This window comes from Eutrigla gurnardus (assembly GCF_963514095.1).
Source record: "Eutrigla gurnardus genome assembly, chromosome: 20".
Lineage (NCBI taxonomy): Eukaryota > Metazoa > Chordata > Actinopteri > Perciformes > Triglidae > Eutrigla > Eutrigla gurnardus.
This window is the reverse complement of record NC_139931.1, coordinates 493,413-511,544: the sequence shown is the minus strand read 5'-3', so window position 1 is coordinate 511,544 and position 18,132 is coordinate 493,413. Positions and strand designations below refer to the sequence as shown.

The window sequence follows — 18,132 nt, the reverse complement described above, 5'->3', positions numbered from 1 at the left end:
ACGAAACAATCAAATACAGTTCAGATATGATGCTTTTATTCTGGATAAACAAAAATAATGATGTGGTTAAAATACATGAAACACTGTTATAAATGTTTGTATAGGTAATAAAACAATAAGGCATTATAGTATAGTAAAGTCACATTTTGACAGCTTTAGATGACGTACTGCTATATATCTCTGCTTTTAGTCACATTCTGAATGATTTAAGCATTTTAGCAGACATCTGGATCTGATGCTGATTTCCGAGAGGCTTCGTTAACAGAAGCAGAAACTTTAAAGTGTTCCGTTAAATGAAATTCGAACTGAACATTTGCCGTAATTAAGCTGCTTTCATTATGACGTCCTTCTGATTATCCGTCACACGGGTGTGAAATCAGGCGTAGACTGGTTCCTCTGTGAGCCCGTCTCCTCCACCAACACGCCCATCTCCAGCAGGACGGCCTTTGGAATGGGCTGAGCGTGACGGGACACGTACAGCGTCTTCAGACTCTGACTCATCGGTGAAGGTTTGTAGTCCCTGCAGGCGTCTCCGCTCAGACTCGGGGCACATGTCACATCCAGCTTGAAGAACAGCTGGCCATGTTGGAGGTTGCAGAGATCCTGCTTGACCCCGGCAGACAGGACTTGCTCACACTCTCCCAGCAGGTCGTCGTCCCACTTGTTGTCCTCGTCCCACACCTCGAACCTCACCCTGTTTGCCGAGGTCAGATCCTGGGAGCCCAGGTCCAGGACCATGGCCCAGTGAGGGTTGTTGTTGTTGTAGATGACAGGCGAGCGCCGTGCCACCCCGTTGAAGGACACCTTCACGTAGCCGTCCGTGGCGGTGGAGTAGTCCCCCCAGAGACCGGACGCCCGCTGCACCGTCACGATGACCCGAGCCATGCCCTTGCGGGTCGGGCAGCAGTCCTGGCCCACGGCGGCGTCGTTGTGGCACTGGCAGACGCAGGAGTCCCTCGGGTCAGTCTTCACGCCGGCGCCACAGCGCTCGCTGCAGTTCTTCCACAGGCCTTTCTCCAGGATGTAGTGGCTGATGGCCGAGCGCAGCGTCTTCCGGGCGGGGCTGGTGGTGGGCAGCAACTCATGGAGCGAGTCCAGGGCGTAGGAGATTATGTCTGGGTACTGTGGTATGGTGTTCAGCCAGTCTTTGTAGGCCGCTGGGTCTTTTTCAGCAGAGAAGAGAAGGTCTGGATCTGTTGTGTGCCCCCCCTTTGTTTCTGTGAACCTGTGAGATGTTTCAACAAGTGAGCCACTTTGTCTTCTCCTGTGCTGTGAATAATAGTGGGACGATATATCGAAATATCGCGATACTCCCTGCTGCGATACGTTATCGATACAAGTATCGATTTCTTTTTCCTTAAAATGTGCAGATATTGACTGATTCCATGCATTAAGCCTGCTTTTCACTACTTCATGACTCCGCCTGGCCTTCTGCCAGTTTATGGCTATGTTGGAATGATGTCACACGTAGACATGATGTCACACGTAGACCTGCTCAGTGTGTGTGAAAGACAGGCTAAGACTGCACAGACTATAAACACAGTATACCATTTATTCCTGCGTTTGCCTTTTCACTGTTTATTTGTTCTCCTTCAGATACACAGATATCGAGATGCACATCGTAGATGTTTTCTTGCAATATATCGTGTATCAGAATCGTGATATCAGTGTTATCGTGAGGGGACTCAGTCACAAATAAATCTGAACATACCTGTCGTTGAAGAGGCTGGAGAAGGACGTCTTGCTGTCCATCTTGTTAACGTCGTTCTTGCAGTGCTTTGCCTGAGTTTTTATATCCACTTTGATGCTGGCGGACGCCTCGACTTCCAGACACATTTGCACCTCCTCCACGCTGAGGCCCTGCAGGCGGGCCTGGCACTGCCTGATGCTGGTCACAGACTCGATACTGCCTCCCAACTTCACCTGGAAGGAGATGTTTAAACACGTACAAGCTTTGCATTTTGTGGAATTGCTTACTTTTTCAGGACTTTTCGTTCACCTTGGTGACATAATGGGTGCCGAAGTCGTCGATCAGCTTGTAAAACCGCTGCTTGTTTTCCTGACTGTAGACTTTGGGGAGCTGTGCCACTGCTTTACGAAATTCTCTGTTCAACTTGGGATTGTGGGAAACTCTGTAGCTGTGAAAAGAAGACAGGATCATTTATTTCCAGTTAAAGGGTGGGGGGGGGGGGGGTCCTCATCTTCTCACCTGTAGTACTCGCAGGACATGCTCTGGCTCGTGAAGCTGAACTTGTCGTTCTTGGTCTTCTCCATGGAGTAATCAGCCAGTTTGGAGTGAGTACCAGCGAGCATCACTGAGCCACTCCTCGCCCCGGCGTTAACATCCAGATTGAGCTGCCAGTTGTTTTCCACGGACGAGGAGCTGGAGCTGACCAGAGACTCGCTGGACCGGTGGAGGGTGCTGGTCACTTTGGCGCTGCAGGACTGCTTCGGCCTCCAGTCCACCACGGCCAACGGCAGCGCCTGCTTCCTGTTCTCCAAGTAGGGGTTGCTGCACAGGACGCATGTCTGGTCCTTGCGTTTCCACGGCTTCATGTCGAGCACGTAGGCTCCCTTCCGCTCCATCTTGGTGATGTCGAATCCTTCCCCGGCCAGATTGGTACCCGGAGCCACGTCTGCATCCGAGCACTCGCTGGGCGTCCCTTCTATGCACGACTGGTACGCACCCGGGAGGCACAGTATGAGGCAGGCAAAGCTGCAAATATTCAACAGGAACATGCTTCTCTACGCTCAGTGATGCAAACTGACGCTTTATTCTGAAAAAGAAACATTTAGTTGACATCTTTCAGTTTAACCATCCTTCTGCATCTTTTCTTCACTTTTCAGGCCCCGACATCATTTTGGATCAAATCTAAATTACATCTAGGCGTCACTTAAACTCATTAGCGTAACCTTTTCTGCATTAGGTCTAGAGCAAAAATAAAACATTCATCATGAATATCCTCACTGGCACCAAGAATAGAAACCAATGAAATACAGAATGAATGTATATTTGCCTTTTATGTTCTGCGTGGATCGGCTCAAGTTCATATCTCAGCCGATTCAAAGGTAATCAAACTTTTTCCATTGTTGCCCCCAGACTGTCAGGACTTTCTAGTCCATCACATTTTTAATCAACCAATTACAGCTGCACTTGAGTCACAACCACACAGTTACTTTGGTAACATTGACTCATAAATAACCGAATGTTTTAAAACAGGGTGGAGCGATGCTATAGAATCACTCAGTGATAAAATCAATCATCACTAGATGATTAATAACTTAATAACTCACAGACGGCTGCATATATATTCAAATAGTGACAACGTGAAACATTATTTCACCATCAGCTCCGACTCACCTTCGTGCTGCCTCTTCATGTGAAACTGCTGTGAGTGTGATTATCGAGGCTTTGCCTCTAGAAAAGGGGGGCAGGCGGTGATGAGGTGGTGATGGTGGTCTTCAGAGAGCATGGGGGGGGCTTTCCAGTCAAGAACGACCCAGAGACCGCAAACGTATCATTTCTCTGAAGTGGTGGTGGCTTGTGGCTGAGCTCGATGACACGTCAAAATGATTCCTGACATATCATTATCAACTCTTTACTGATATAAATGGGCCGGTCAGGGCATGCAGGTTTACCTGGATTTCTATGTTTTTAAATAAAACTACAACATTTGACTCTTCCAACTTACAGAGAACAAATGACCCAAATGTTGTTGACCTGGCTGCATGTAAAGGTCACCGAATACCTGCACAAAGGTCAAACGGTTCCCTCATGTTAGAGTGTGTTTGTATTATTATTATTGTATTATAGTTTCTCAGTGAACGAGATCCTAGATTTTGCATTTTTCTTTCGATTGCCTTTTCTGACATCTAGAAGAAAAGTTTGTCCTTTTCAATGTGTGAGGGTCTATAATATTATTATTATTATTATTATTATTATTATTATTATTATTATTATTATTATTATTATTATTATTATTATCTAGCACTTTTCCAGATGCACAAAGACGACTACTGATTGACTTCCTGTAAAGGTTGTTTGGTGGGAACTTGTCCGTCTGCCTGTATTTAGTGCATACTTGCTCCACCCAAATGAGCACCGCCTCTCTTCTTCAGCACTTATCATTCCTGCATGGGGCGTGCTGCTCACACATTTGAAATGGAAACTTTGGTTGGATAATTAAATGTTCAGCGAAACCGGTAGGTTTTCAAATGTGCATAACAGCTGGCCTGAATGTTGCATCAAACACGGCGTTATATAAATTGCTGAAGTCATGGATGGGTTGGTGCCGAGCAGGGCTGCACGGTGGTGTAGTGGGTAGCACTCTCGCCTCACAGTGAGAGGGTCCTGGGTTCGATTCCCGGGTCGGCCCGGGTTCCTTCTGTGTGGAGTTTGCATGTTCTCCCTGTGTAAGCGTGGGTTCTCTCCGGGTTCTCCGGCTTCCTCCCACAGTCCAAAGACATGCCGGATGGGGATAGGTTCATTGGTGACTCTAAATGTCCCGTAGGTGTGAGCGTGAATGGTGACGTTGGTGACGTTAGTGATGTAGAGGCCTTGCCTCTCCAAACTGTCTGGGCGTCTCCTCTAGGCTGATAGAAGGCCAGCACGGACGAGACAAACCATCCCTCCTTCAGGTACATATCTTTGGTCGTTTTGCAGTAACGCTGGTTGGACAGGAACCCATAGCTGCTCTTTGTTTTTAACGACAGACATGCGATGGGTGCAGTGACAGCGGCCTGTGGCGGGGAAAGCGGTTTCACGGTTTGATCGATGTGAAAAAGTAACGCTGTTTTTCTCAAGTGTTGGTGGCTTGCACCCGAAGGTGACAAATGGAGACTCAGACACCAAACAAACAACTTCTCAAGACGCTCACAACAAAACGAAACACAGTTTCTAGTCCATTTGTACGGACTACGGAGGTATATGTGAATAATTGAATCAGTCAGGAGTAGATATACTAAGGAAACAGTATAAACATAAACAGCAGTAGATGCAATAGATGCAATTTGTTATATTAATAGTACAAGCAGTGAAATATATATATAAGGCAACAAATGCTAAATGCATGAATTCATACATTAAAAATACATTTTGACAGCACAAAGGAGGTGTATAAAACAGCAGGAAATGAACTAAATGAAATATGAAATATAGAACAACTGCACAGTATGAAGGTATTAAACAATGTATTGTTATATTCTTCCTCCACTTTCTGCAGAATTGAGACTCATTGCGTCATGTCAACCACATCCGATGACCACGTGACGTGTGGGCTGGGGGGCTGGGGGGGGGCTGGTTCTTGAGGTGCGGTCCGAGCAGCAGAGACAGGGTGAGAGGTGGAGGTGGTGTGATTCATCCGGATCCTCAACAGTCCGCTTTCTGTTGGAGGATTAATGCGCGTCACATGCTGCCTTCAAGTGCTCCTCGGAAACGTCTAAATCGAAGTCCTGTATTGCTTTTGTGCAGTAATAATGGAAGAATTCCCCCCATAATGTCACAAGTTCAGCTGTTGTTTGAAATGAGAAGTCAAGCAACTATCGTGTCTGGATAGAGACCACCATAGACCTGCAACAACAACAGATCATGATTATAATCCGAGACCCCAGAATTTAAAAAGTATTTCCCCACTATGATCATGGTTTTCAGAGAATTCCACATTTTGGCCTTTAGAAACATTTTTTCATCCCAACTATAATATAACTACAGAAGAAATGTGCACGTTTTGTTACGATAATCAATATTAATATGGATATATTGTGGATCTCAACACTGCCAATGCTAATAATGATCTTTCTGTTCATCATGTAATCTCAATATTTCAGTGCAGTGAAGGCAGCTGAGCTCTGTCAGTACTGGCATTTACCCTGCCGATGCCGCCAAGCAGCATGAATCTCACTCAGTAAAACGGAACCAGACCAGAAGTGAAACGCGTTCGCCTTCAAAATAAAATGTGTATCTTTATATAAATGTCTTTTTATCTCTTTTTTTTTAGAAAGCTGGATTACCAAGTGGGACAAGTGTGAAGCTGCTTTGGAGGCCAGAAGTCCTAGGATGGAGGTGATGCATTGGGGATAGGAAATGATTATATATCTTTGTGTTCGGCCCTGACAGACACGCTAGTGTCTTGTTTGTGACGTTGCCTCGCCGGGAGAAGCAGACACTAACTCAGATTAAATGTTTTTCATAAAATGACGTATTATCTCACACTGAGGGAATCAGGAGAGAAAATCCCCTCACAAAGAGTTCATATTGTTCTCACACAGTAGTTACCAAAAGAAAACTAAGGGCTAAAAAGATGAACAAATTCCAGAGCAGGAGTACATGTGGAGAGAGGGAAGATCAATACTTAAATACATAAAAAAATAAATTATTATTATGTTCATATTTACACAACTATATATATATTCACTTGTAACCACATATACACATAATACATGTACATTCACATGAGGACGTGAAATGCAATGTCTGAACATACAGTCGCAGTCTATAACGAACGCTTGAGTTTTATTTTGAAATCCGTGAGCGGAAGTGTCGTGGTTGTGATCTCACGCTTGACGCTCGTTCAAGCAGCAAGGCGATGCAGGGGGACTGAAGGCCGCCTGAGAAGACGCCGCATTTCCACGAACAGAGCCGGACCGGAATAATGGAGGGAAACACGGTGACACGGAGGTTGAAGAGGCCGAATATGAGCTGCGAGGACCCGGCGTGTGTTTGGAGTCCCCGGGCGTCTGCTTCCTCATCCCCGCTCACAGGACATCGGTAGCCGACCCGGCGTTTTGCTAGCCCGCACGTCCAGATCCAGAATCACGGATCTTCTTTTTTTATTTATTTTTTTTATATAAAAGCGTTACGAAATCTCGTCCTGACCCGAGCATATGACGCTCGTTTGCGTCCCATTCCAACGGGAAAGCTGCTCGTCTGACCGCGGCTCAAGCTAGCATCACCTGGAGTCGGATGGACGGCGGCTCGTCCGCAGCATCCCCGCCGCCGGGGACGCGTCCCCGCACCGCGGCGCCAGCTACCGAGGCAGCGGCTTCAACATGACGGAGGAACACACCACGCTTTTATTTGGTTCTATTTAACTTTTAGACGTCATGCCCGTCCCGAGCGCGCAGCAGGGAGCCGGCTGGCCGCGTCAGGCTGCAGCCCCGCGGGGGGCACTCACACCGGTACCGGCGGTCCAGAGCGAGCAGCGGCGGCGCTGAGAGCCTCCGTCCCCGGGTGGGTGGGGGGGGGGCAGCGAGCTTTGCTAGCACCCAAACGCTAGCAGGGAGGGGGGCTAACGGCACAATAGAAGTCCCCCTAAAAAGAACACCAATGGTTTCCCATAAGGTCTTCGTTGCAATAATCCTGCTGAATGTGTACATGGGGGTACAGTCGGTGTTCTACTTCTTCGGCGGGGTCCTGCTGACTGCCCTGTGTGCCATGGCTTACTTAAACGGACCCAGGCTGCTGGACTGGGCCAGTTCACCTCCACACCTCCAGTTCAACAAGTACGTCCTCACGGGATACCGGCCCATCTCCTCCGTGCAGGACTGCGTCCGGAGCCTGTTCTACCTGCACAACGAGCTGGGGAACATATACACTCACGGTGAGTACTAATACACTCTATACACTCACGGTGAGTACTAATACACTCTATACACTCACGGTGAGTACTAATACACTCTATACACTCACGGTGAGTACTAATACGCTCTATACACTCACAGTGAGTACTAATACACTCTATACACTCACGGTGAGTACTAATACACTCTATACACTCACGGTGAGTACTAATACACTCTATACACTCACGGTGAGTACTAATACACTATACACTCACGGTGAGTAGTTATACACTCTATACACTCACGGTGAGTACTAATACACTATACACTCACGGTGAGTACCTGTACACTCTATACACTCTATACACTCACGGTGAGTAGTTATACACTCTATACGCTCACGGTGAGTACTAATACACTATACACTCACGGTGAGTACCTGTACACTCTATACACTCTATACACTCTATACACTCACGGTGAGTAGTTATACACTCTATACGCTCACGGTGAGTAGTTATACACTCTATACGCTCACGGTGAGTAGTTATACACTCTATACGCTCACGGTGAGTACTAATACACTATACACTCACGGTGAGTACTAATACACTATACACTCACGGTGAGTAGTTATACACTCTATACGCTCACGGTGAGTACTAATACACTCTATACACTCACGGTGAGTACTAATACACTATATACACTCACGGTGAGTACTAATACACTCTATACACTCACGGTGAGTAGTTATACACTCTATACGCTCACGGTGAGTACTAATACACTCTATACACTCACGGTGAGTACTAATACACTCTATACACTCACGGTGAGTACTAATACACTCTATACACTCACGGTGAGTACTAATACACTCTATACACTCACGGTGAGTACTAATACACTCTATACACTCACGGTGAGTACTATATACACTATACACTCACGGTGAGTACTTATACACTCTATACACTCACGGTGAGTACTAATACACTCTATACACTCACGGTGAGTACTAATACACTCTATACACTCACGGTGAGTACTATATACACTATACACTCACGGTGAGTACTTATACACTCACAGTGAGTAACCGGCCTGAAGGTGAGCAGGTGATCTTCAGGGAGTCGACGTGACTACGACTGTTAACTTACAGCAGCACTGATCCAGGAGAGATCCACAGATACAGTAGAGATCTACAGATAAAGATACAGTAGAGATCCACAGATACAGATACAGTAGGGATCTACAGATACAGATACAGTAGAGATCTACAGATACAGTAGAGATCCACAGAAACAGATCCACAGCTACAGTAGAGATCCACAGATACAGTAGAGATCTACAGATACAGATACAGTAGAGATCTACAGATACAGTAGAGATCCACAGAAACAGATCCACAGATACAGTAGAGATCTACAGATACAGTAGAGATCCACAGATACAGTAGAGATCCACAGAAACAGATCCACAGATACAGTAGAGATCCACAGATACAGTAGAGATCTACAGATACAGATACAGTAGAGATCCACAGATACAGTAGAGATCCACAGAAACAGATCCACAGATACAGTAGAGATCCACAGATACAGATCCACAGATACAGTAGAGATCCACAGATACAGATCCACAGAAACAGATCCACAGATACAGAACTTGTACATGTTTTATTACACGTTTAACTTGTGTGAAATAGCTGAATACTCTTCTTCGTGATAGCAATAATAGTGATTATTTTCCCGGACGCAGTCTGAAAAAGTCTTTTAAAAGTGTAATCAGGTGTTGGATGGATGACAGAGAACCGATTTAAAACCACGTTTCACTTTCAGTAATGCACCATACGTTGTGTATTGAACGTGTGCCAAATTGAAGAGTGAATTTTGATTAATAATTCAATTAACTATAAATGGACCTGAAGCCTGAAGTGTGACGTAAATGTTTGAACTGAACACACCACGAGCCAGAAGTGGCTTCTTCCATCTGGTCCAAATGTCACGGTTACACAACAATATGCCATTCTTTTAATAGGTCGGCACAAGACAGAATGAATGGCAGTAATCTGTTAATCTGCAGCCGGAGGTGAGGCTGATGTGTGGGCTCGTTAGCAGTTTCTCAGTCTCACATGATGAGACTGCCACTAGCATGGCACGCAGTTAGCATGAGCCTAAAGTCTTTAATACACGCCTCGAGTGACGTCAGCGGAGCATGTGACCTCGCATACATCATCGCCCAAATAAGGCAGCGAGCTTAAACCCAGTGTAAATGAAAAAAAAGTAAAGATGCAGAGCTGGAACTCCGGTTTCCCTGCATGTGAAGGGAAACATCCTGTGAAACGGCTCAGCTGTCAGACACTTCACAGCGTTCTTGACTTCAGGGAGGTTCAACCCCGAGTGGAGTACATTCAGTCAGCTCAGGACGAGGGGGGGGGGGGGGGCAGAGATAACACACTTAAAATAGATGTGTTACAGTAGAAGGCCTCGCCCGTATCACCTGGCCCAGACGAACGCTGTGACATTGGGAAAGGCAGTGTCAGAGTGATAAATGATAGTGGATCAAATTCTAAGATGGATTGTTGCTCACAGCAGCGACGCCTCTCCCCCACAGAGCACGATGCACACATTTGAAATAAGCATCGGATTAAGAGTTTAGTCGGAGCTTTGTCTTCAACTCTGTCCCGATACGTTTATGCCCAATGATGTAGGTTTCCACATTATTCACACTCTTCATGGCTCGTTATTGTGAGTTTAAAAAAGAGTCCCGGGCAGATAACCCATCACAGTGAACATGACACCTTCATTTGGTTTTGTCAAAGTTTCCATGTCTTTTCTCGGTGCTTGAAAGTGAAAAGAGAAACCTCAGGCTTTGTTTCCTGTTGATCAGTGGACGCCCCCGAGAATATACTTCTAACATTAAAAAGTCCTTCAAAATATGTTGTATTAAAGTCAAAACTCTCTAATAACTTAAGGAAGACCCAGCACAATGCTTGTATGACAAAGGCGTTGTGAAGCGTCTTTAATCCCAGCTCTAACAGCGTCTTCCACGTCTCCAGGCATCCCTTTGGTTTGCTTCCTGGTGCTGCTGCCTCTCAACATCCCCTGGTCTCAGATCAGCGTCACATGGCTGGGCGTGGTGCACTTCCTGGCCTGCCTGTCGCCCCAGCTGGGCTCCGTGCTGTACCACCTCTTCATGAACCACGAGGGGGGGGAACCCGTCTACCACACCCTCCTGAAGCTGGACGTGTGTGGGATCTGCATGATCAACACGCTGGGTGAGGCTTCTTCTCTTATCTCTGTTTACTCTGAAGGTGGAACCTTTTCTCATTGATCGTCAATGATTCACCACAGGAGTGTTTTTCTTGGAGGCGTACCAGAACTGATTTTTAGAACATATTTGCCTAGTGAGTCAATTAGCCCGTGTAAACAACCATCCAAGCTCTAAAGCCGTTATTGATGTGTCCGTGCTGCTTGTATGAGCCTATTAAACCAAAATGACAAGGCAGTACTACTTATTTACACAGTCAAGTACAAACAATTTAGCTTGACCATACTAAACATATTATTCTGATAATTATACACTTATGCTATTGAATATATGACAGGGCCCTGCTGCTGCATGGAGGCCATCCTGGAAGCCATTACCCACCAACACGCTTCATAGTTGGGTCACATTTAAATGCTGCATCATCGCTGACTGTGTTCAGGGCGTTGAGTCTTCAGTGGACCTGCTTGTCTTTGGACTGTGGGAGGAAGGGTGAACATGCAAACCCGGGTTCAGACACACATGATTACTGATTAACTGTCAGCTTATGGAATAATTGATTTCAGATAGTTTTCTCCATATGGACTCCATGCAGATTTTCCATACTATATCTATATCTACTATACTGACTATATCTAGAAAGTGTAAGGTCATTAGAAACTTCCACGTGACTTTGACTTGAGTGCTGCATTAAACACAGTCAGGCGCTTTGACGTCAGAGGATGTGAGTGCTGCTCACCACACTCATGCAAACAGCTGCACCAGGCGTTGCTGCTGAGTCGGGCATCATCACCTCCCTGTCCATGCTGACTCTCCCTTTGTGTTCTCAGGGGCGCTGCCCATCGTCTACAGCACGCTGCTGTGCTACCCGTTCATCCGCACCGTGGCCCTGCTGGTCTACATCCTGCTGTCCAGCCACGCCATCTACTGCGCCGTCACGGCCCGGAGCAGCGTCCGCCGGCTGCGCTCCTTCGCCTGGCAGGCGCTGTTCCGCTTCTCCTTCTTCCTGCTGCGCTGGGCCGGCGTGGGCGGCGGCAGCCCCACCTCGCTGCGTCACTTCCTCACCATGGATGCGCTGGCCGTGCTGGGCGGGGTCATCAACATCATGCGCATCCCGGAGCGTTTCCGCCCGGGCCTCTTTGACTACTGGTGCAACAGCCACCAGATCATGCATGTACTGGTGGTGGGATCCATCCTTTACCTGCACTGGGGAGTGCTCGATGATCTGCTCTGGATCAACAGCTACAACTGTCCCTCAGACTGACCCCCAATCCCCCCACACAGGAAGCACTGGAGGGGGGGAGAGGAGGAGTGATGGTGAAACAGTGTGTTACGTGCATGTGTTCAGACCTGGATGTTCATATCTACGTCCATCGGGATGCTTTTGTGTGAACGGCGAGTAACACGCACAAGCATTTTGACTCCCTCTGCGTTAACATGGACCCGCAGGTGTGTCCGGACACACACACACATTTTAAACACTACACTGAATGGCTGCGTATCGGACTATTAGTTAGTTTCAAGCCTTTACTTAACAATAGAAGTTTTACTTGAGGTCGATGCGGTTGGATAAGACAGTCCAGATATGACATGCTCTCAGATGTCACTGTTGCTACCTATGCAGCACATTCATATCTCTCACACACACACTCTATATTTTTATACTACATGTGCATACTGTCAGTGCTGCACACTCGTAGACTTTTCACCACGTCCATCCGACTGGGTTTTACTGGACTGCGTCGTCATGTTTTCTGTCCGTTCTGTAAAAGACGATGAGGAAGTGGAGACGGCTGGAACGGGGGTTCATTCCTGACCGAGCGGATCTGAGTTTCCTCCCCTCAGGTGGCTCGGACCGCACGTTGCAGTCAGTCGTACAGTGTTATCTGTTTGGGTTTCCACCTGAGCTCGTGTTTCATCAGAACAGGAAGTGCACGCGTTTACAAACGGCATTACTGTTTGCTTATGGGAATAAGCATGAGTCTTACTTATTTCTTCTTGTACGTTCATTTAACTTCCCGTTGTCAGGGAAATTGTCGTGATCGTTTCCTTTCATGGAAGATGAGGTTTTATAAGTTTTAAAATCTTTTATGCACATTAGTTCTGCAGAAAGTCTCGTGCATTTAAAGTGACAGAACTAACAGGATGATTAGTTTTACACTGGAGCGAGATGCACTGTTGAAGGGGTTGCCACTTTAAAATTGCCAACTTTTAAGGTAACTTGATTGTAATTGTGTTGTAGACAAACAACAGACAACAAAAAACTTGTGAAATGGCACAATATGCACCAAATACTGTAATATATGTTATTTATTATGTATTTATTTGCGGACACAGTGCTCAAACCGTTTACGTTGTTGCTGTGCAGGATCACAGGCGAACACATCAAGTTCATTTTTGACTCTTCGGCCACTCAATTATATCGTAGACAAAGATCTCTATGCATTGCAGTTCACATAACATGAGCAATAATCAGCAAAAACAACCAAACATTGCTCCATCACTTAAAATGTGTGCATCCTGCTTCTGAAAAAGTGTTTTCTGTTTTGAATGAACGATGATTCGGCGTATTTGGATCTCTATTTGTGATCGACTCCAGATGTTGATGGTTTATAAAGGTCAGCTATTGCTGCCACAGAACGGTGCCAATGATTGCCATTATGAATGCGTTGTTGTGTGTTTTTATAAAGTTGGCCCATCCACACAGGAATGAACCCTCTGCCCTCCCGTCACGTACCCGTTACCGTGGAAACGTCCTCTGTGTGTTTCAGCCTCAGCTCTTGAGTAAAAGTTCCTGTTTTTGCTCAAGACTGGTGGATGAAGTGCAATCTCTTTTTCCGCAGGCACACTTTACTTTCTTTATGACGTTGCACTCGTTCCCATGACAACAGCCGCCCGCCGACTAGTTGTGCCAATCCCGTCAGCCCCGCTTCATCTCGCCAAATTAGTCTTCGGTGTAGCGCGTCCTCTGCTTCCTGTGCTAACACTGAGTCATAGGTGAAGAAGGATTTCCCAGTCTTAATAATCACGTACACTCAGCCCCCCCCCCCCTCCACACAGAGTCAGATATCTCACTATGACACAGCCGTTATTACCTTCTATGACCGTGGTACAATGTAAACGCTGAAACTAATGTATTATTGGACATGGAATGAAACTTTAAAAAAAAGAAATGCATGAAAGTAGCTATAAAACAGAAACTGAGGCCTCATAGCTAATCGTTCATCCTGGAAATGTGATTGAACGGATCAGATACGGATCAGGTCAGAGGTCATACAAACCTGCACTGTTCTTCATTCTCAAAAGGGCTTCGGATTAAAGTAAATTACCATTCTGAAACCTATTTAAAGTCCATATAAATAATGTAAATACATGGATGTAGATTAACGATACATACAGTGCAAACGATATACCTGGATTCATTTTTTGATACACAATATGTTAAGGGAATAAACATATAGGATAAGAAGAGAGGGGCACAGCCAAAGCCAACGATGGGAAGCAGATCGGCTCGGTGCTTCAGATTATTATCCAAGTCTACATAGCTGTGTTCATATGTACGTAACGACACAGAGAAACATACTGACGTTGTTTCAGTGCTAATGTAGTTGTTTTGTGACCATTACTAAGAATGCTCATTTAAATGTAACCACTTTTTTAAGACACGTGGGAGAAAGAGAGAATCTCGGTGGGCATGTGAATACCTCGTGACTACCTGGTCTATCTATGCATTATCAGCCGGAGGATACGCAGCAGCTCTCTGGTCAGCTGTAGACGGAGAGGGCTTGGCTCCATCATCCTGGGTCTCCCACTTCTCAGGGTGCCATAACAGTAGCTGGACCATCCACAGGCCTCTACTGTCTGAAACATGGCTGCCAGGCGTCCAGCTCCCTCCGCTGCCCTCTCTGTCTGGTCAAGGCTGATGGGACAGAAGGGAGGCGGGGGTGGAAACATGTTACAGGAGTAGAACCTGCTGGGAAAATGTCCTTTTGTCTGTATGTTAAATTAAAAAAACACATGATGTATGGAACACATCACTAACTAAACAAGATTCATTTTTTAATATAACACAGGTGCCGGCTAGCCTGTTAATGACCTGTTTATAATGGACTACCTGTATTGTTCTATACTGATGATTATGATTACTGATATTCTGTGGATCCTAACGAAGACACTGGTGTACAGATAATAAGACGAGCCCTGTCCTTTTAGGATGAAGGGAGCTTTGACGAGGGTCTGTCTGTTATTGTCTCTTCATATCTGCAATGTCACAGCGTTTTTAAAACGGCAGCGGAGTGAGTGTGGCTCCACCTAGTGGACGTTTGTGTGCACTGATGCAGGCATTCCTGTAGCACACTGCAGGCACATGAACATGATTGTGATACTGTCCGTGCTGGTTGTTTATATATATAATACATATATATATAGATTTCCCAAACAGATCCCAAACGAGCTGAACATCTGTATCTTTTTCCAAATGTGCTTTGTTTCTCACCCTCAGCGCTGACGGGGATGCAAACAGCATCCCCAGAGTGCCTCGTGGTCCCGTCTGTGTGCTTGCATTCTCATGTGCATGAACACAGACGTGCACTTTGTTCCTGCTGTAGCTCACACATCTGTCCAACGTCCTGTAACAGACCGGCTCTCGCACTCCTCAGTCTCCAGCAACGATTGTGCAATAAACTGAAGTCTATATTTTTAAACCTGCCCAGAGGGAATCTCTTTCCTGTGTGTGTCTGTGTGTGTGTGTGTGTGTGTGTGTGTGTGTGTGTGTCTGTGTGTGTGTGTATGTGTGTGTGTGTGTGTGTGTCTGTGTGTGTGTGTCTGTGTGTGTGTGTGTGTGTCTGTGTGTGTGTCTGTGTGTGTGTGTATGTGTGTGTGTGTGTGTGTGTCTGTGTGTCTGTGTGTGTGTGTGTGTGTGTGTCTGTGTGTGTGTGTGTGTGTGTGTGTCTGTGTGTGTGTGTGTCTGTGTGTGTGTGTGTGTGTCTGTGTGTGTGTGTGTGTGTGTATGTCTCTGTGTGTGTGTGTGTGTGTGTGTGTGTGTATGTGTGTCTGTGTGTGTGTGTGTGTGTGTATGTCTCTGTGTGTGTATGTCTCTGTGTCTGTGTCTGTGTGTGTGTGTGTGTGTGTGTGTGTGTGTCTGTGTGTGTGTGTGTGTGTCTGTGTGTGTGTGTGTGTGTGTGTGTGTGTGTCTGTGTGTGTGTGTGTGTGTGATGAACAGTTTGATGCTTTAGGAGAGGAAACTGAGGCTGATTCTCTCCTCAGTTTCAGGGTTAAAGGTTGATATGCATCCCAGTCATGTGATAAATAGTGATATTGACTCCCATCCTAAAGTATCCCCCAAAAAATGTTCTGCGATAAAAGGCTCAGAAAAACTTCCGTTCAAATAACTAAACAAAATATATTTAATGTAACGAGACTTCACCTCGACTAGCATGACCCCCCCCCCCCCCCCCCCCCCCCCCTTACCTATAGCACTCTGATCGTAGCACTGTTACTCTTGAAGTACTACTTTACTCAGATGAGGACCTAACACTTGTTCTACTTTTAGCTCTTACTTTATCGGCAATGATTCGTCGTGGTTTCCTTGTTTCCTTCTTTTGACAAATGTACTTATTGTAAGTCGCTTTGGACAAAAGCGTCTGCTAAATGACCTAAATGTAAATGTAAATGAATCGGGATGAAATGTCACCACAATGACAGAAGAAAGAAAAAGCTGAAAACCAATATTTAATGACCTTGTTAGTGTGATGTAAAAGTTTAGTGTTTATATTTTAAGATAAGGGGTTATAGGTCGGTGTGCAGTATTTCAAATGAGGTTCTTCTCTGTGTTGGCATTATTTTATCCCATGTGGTCCCTCCGGCCGGACGGCCTGGAGGAAAGTTCTTCAAATTTGGCACCAACGTGGACCCGGACTCCAGGATGAACGGGTTAGATTTTGGTGCTCAAAGGTCACTGTGACCTCACAAGCCATGTGTTTGGCCCAAACTCACTAATTCATTGTTTATTATGTCTGATGAAGTGATGGCGTTTGGGACAGATATGGCTACCAGCAGAATATTAAGGAATGCATTATATCAGAGGAGGGTCCTCACAAGTATAGATAAGGTCCTTTCAATAGGAGGGGTCGCCCCCTGATGGCCATTAGAAAGAATGAAGATCAAGGCACTTCCATGCTGTCTTCTCTTTTCAGAACCGAAATCCAAATAGACTGCGTTCTACATTTCCCATAATGCAACTGGGACTCTCCCTAATCGCCATGAGTGAAATTAACGTTGTGCTTCTGTACTTTCAAACAGTGTTCAGTGTAATATCCTTTAAATGATCCAAGAGAGAGACGCTCCTCACCACTTCTGTGAAAACGAGAAGAATCGAGAAGTTTCCTGCAGGCGTCTCCTCGAGGTGCATCTCAGCAGCTTTTTAATAACATGTAATAATCACATGTTAATGGTGACTTTCAGATCTATAGTGATTCTGTCCTTGAATCTGCTTTCATTTATCTGCATACAATCTTATGAAACACTATAAAACTTGCACCGTCTTCCGGTTCATGTTGCCTTCTTCAGTGTTTCCGCCTGAAATGTCACACGATGACACCTCCCACTTCCACCTTCTTTGAAACTCTCACTTCCTCCATGTCCCTTTTGTAATGTACTTTAACCTCCCTCTCCTCTGAGTCCTCATTCTGGTGGCAGGCTGTCTGTCACCGAAGCTCCTTCAGCAGAACCCCCCGACACGACTCCCAGGTAGGCCTGCAGCATCGTCTGAACATCTGGATCAGTTTATACCATTTAGGATTGTTGTATGATAACAGGTAGAGATACCAGAACATCACCTCCTCATGCCTTCTCCTGTTTCAAGTTAGTGGGATGTTTGCTTTGCAGTGTTTTCCATCACAGCAGCAGCAGCAGAGATTATTGACATGCATTCAGGCTCCTGATAAAATTAGGGCTCACTCTATAAAGGATGATTCAATTAGGCTCCGAGCAGCGAGATGTCTTGTGATGCACATGTAGCAACGCTGCTGTACTTCTGAGGCTGAGCTTAGGCGCGGCTGCAGATTTCAGGAAGTCAAGTCTACAAATGGAGGTAAAGCTAAACGTATTGGTGTTACTGGTGCTGGAGCCGGTATCGACTGGACTTCTGCAGGATTTTAGACCTAATCCAAATCTGCTGGGGTTGTTTGAACTGTGACTTGAAATCTGTATTTGCATGCGTGCACACATGAGGAACTCAATGAGAGAACGAGTGTGTGAACGTGAAATTTGGTAGAAAAAGAGATGTTGGTGGTTGCTCAC

At 45.8% G+C, this 18,132-nt stretch overlaps 3 protein-coding genes across 4 annotated transcripts in view; 2 read left to right on the top strand and 1 right to left on the bottom strand.

The window, feature by feature from the left end:
• Nucleotides 1-14: 14 nt before the first annotated feature.
• Nucleotides 15-3,466, bottom strand: LOC311031107 (perforin-1-like). The gene is made up of 5 exons (XM_084037224.1): nucleotides 3,362-3,466; nucleotides 2,210-2,777; nucleotides 2,000-2,138; nucleotides 1,712-1,923; nucleotides 15-1,225 (listed from the first exon to the last, which is right to left on the bottom strand). The coding sequence occupies exons 2-5, from the start codon at nucleotides 2,737-2,739 to the stop codon at nucleotides 361-363; spliced, it is 1,746 nt and encodes a 581-aa protein (XP_083893350.1). The 5' UTR covers nucleotides 2,740-2,777; nucleotides 3,362-3,466; the 3' UTR covers nucleotides 15-360.
• Nucleotides 3,467-6,575: 3,109 nt separating this feature from the next.
• On the top strand, nucleotides 6,576-16,032 carry paqr4a (progestin and adipoQ receptor family member IVa). The gene is made up of 3 exons (XM_084038035.1): nucleotides 6,576-7,598; nucleotides 10,625-10,843; nucleotides 11,664-16,032. Exons 1-3 carry the CDS (start codon nucleotides 7,325-7,327, stop codon nucleotides 12,095-12,097), a joined length of 927 nt encoding a protein of 308 aa, XP_083894161.1. The 5' UTR covers nucleotides 6,576-7,324; the 3' UTR covers nucleotides 12,098-16,032.
• Nucleotides 16,033-17,441: 1,409 nt separating this feature from the next.
• coro1a (coronin, actin binding protein, 1A) overlaps nucleotides 17,442-18,132 on the top strand; it is a 6,256-nt gene continuing 5,565 nt past the window's right edge. Inside the window, exon 1 of one of the 2 annotated variants that reach the window (XM_084038075.1) lies at nucleotides 17,442-17,580. The gene's annotated coding sequence lies outside the window, so the exon portion shown is untranslated. Of the gene's footprint in view, nucleotides 17,581-17,625; nucleotides 17,649-18,132 lie in introns of those variants that run through there. The other variant, XM_084038076.1, reaches the window with a different exon arrangement.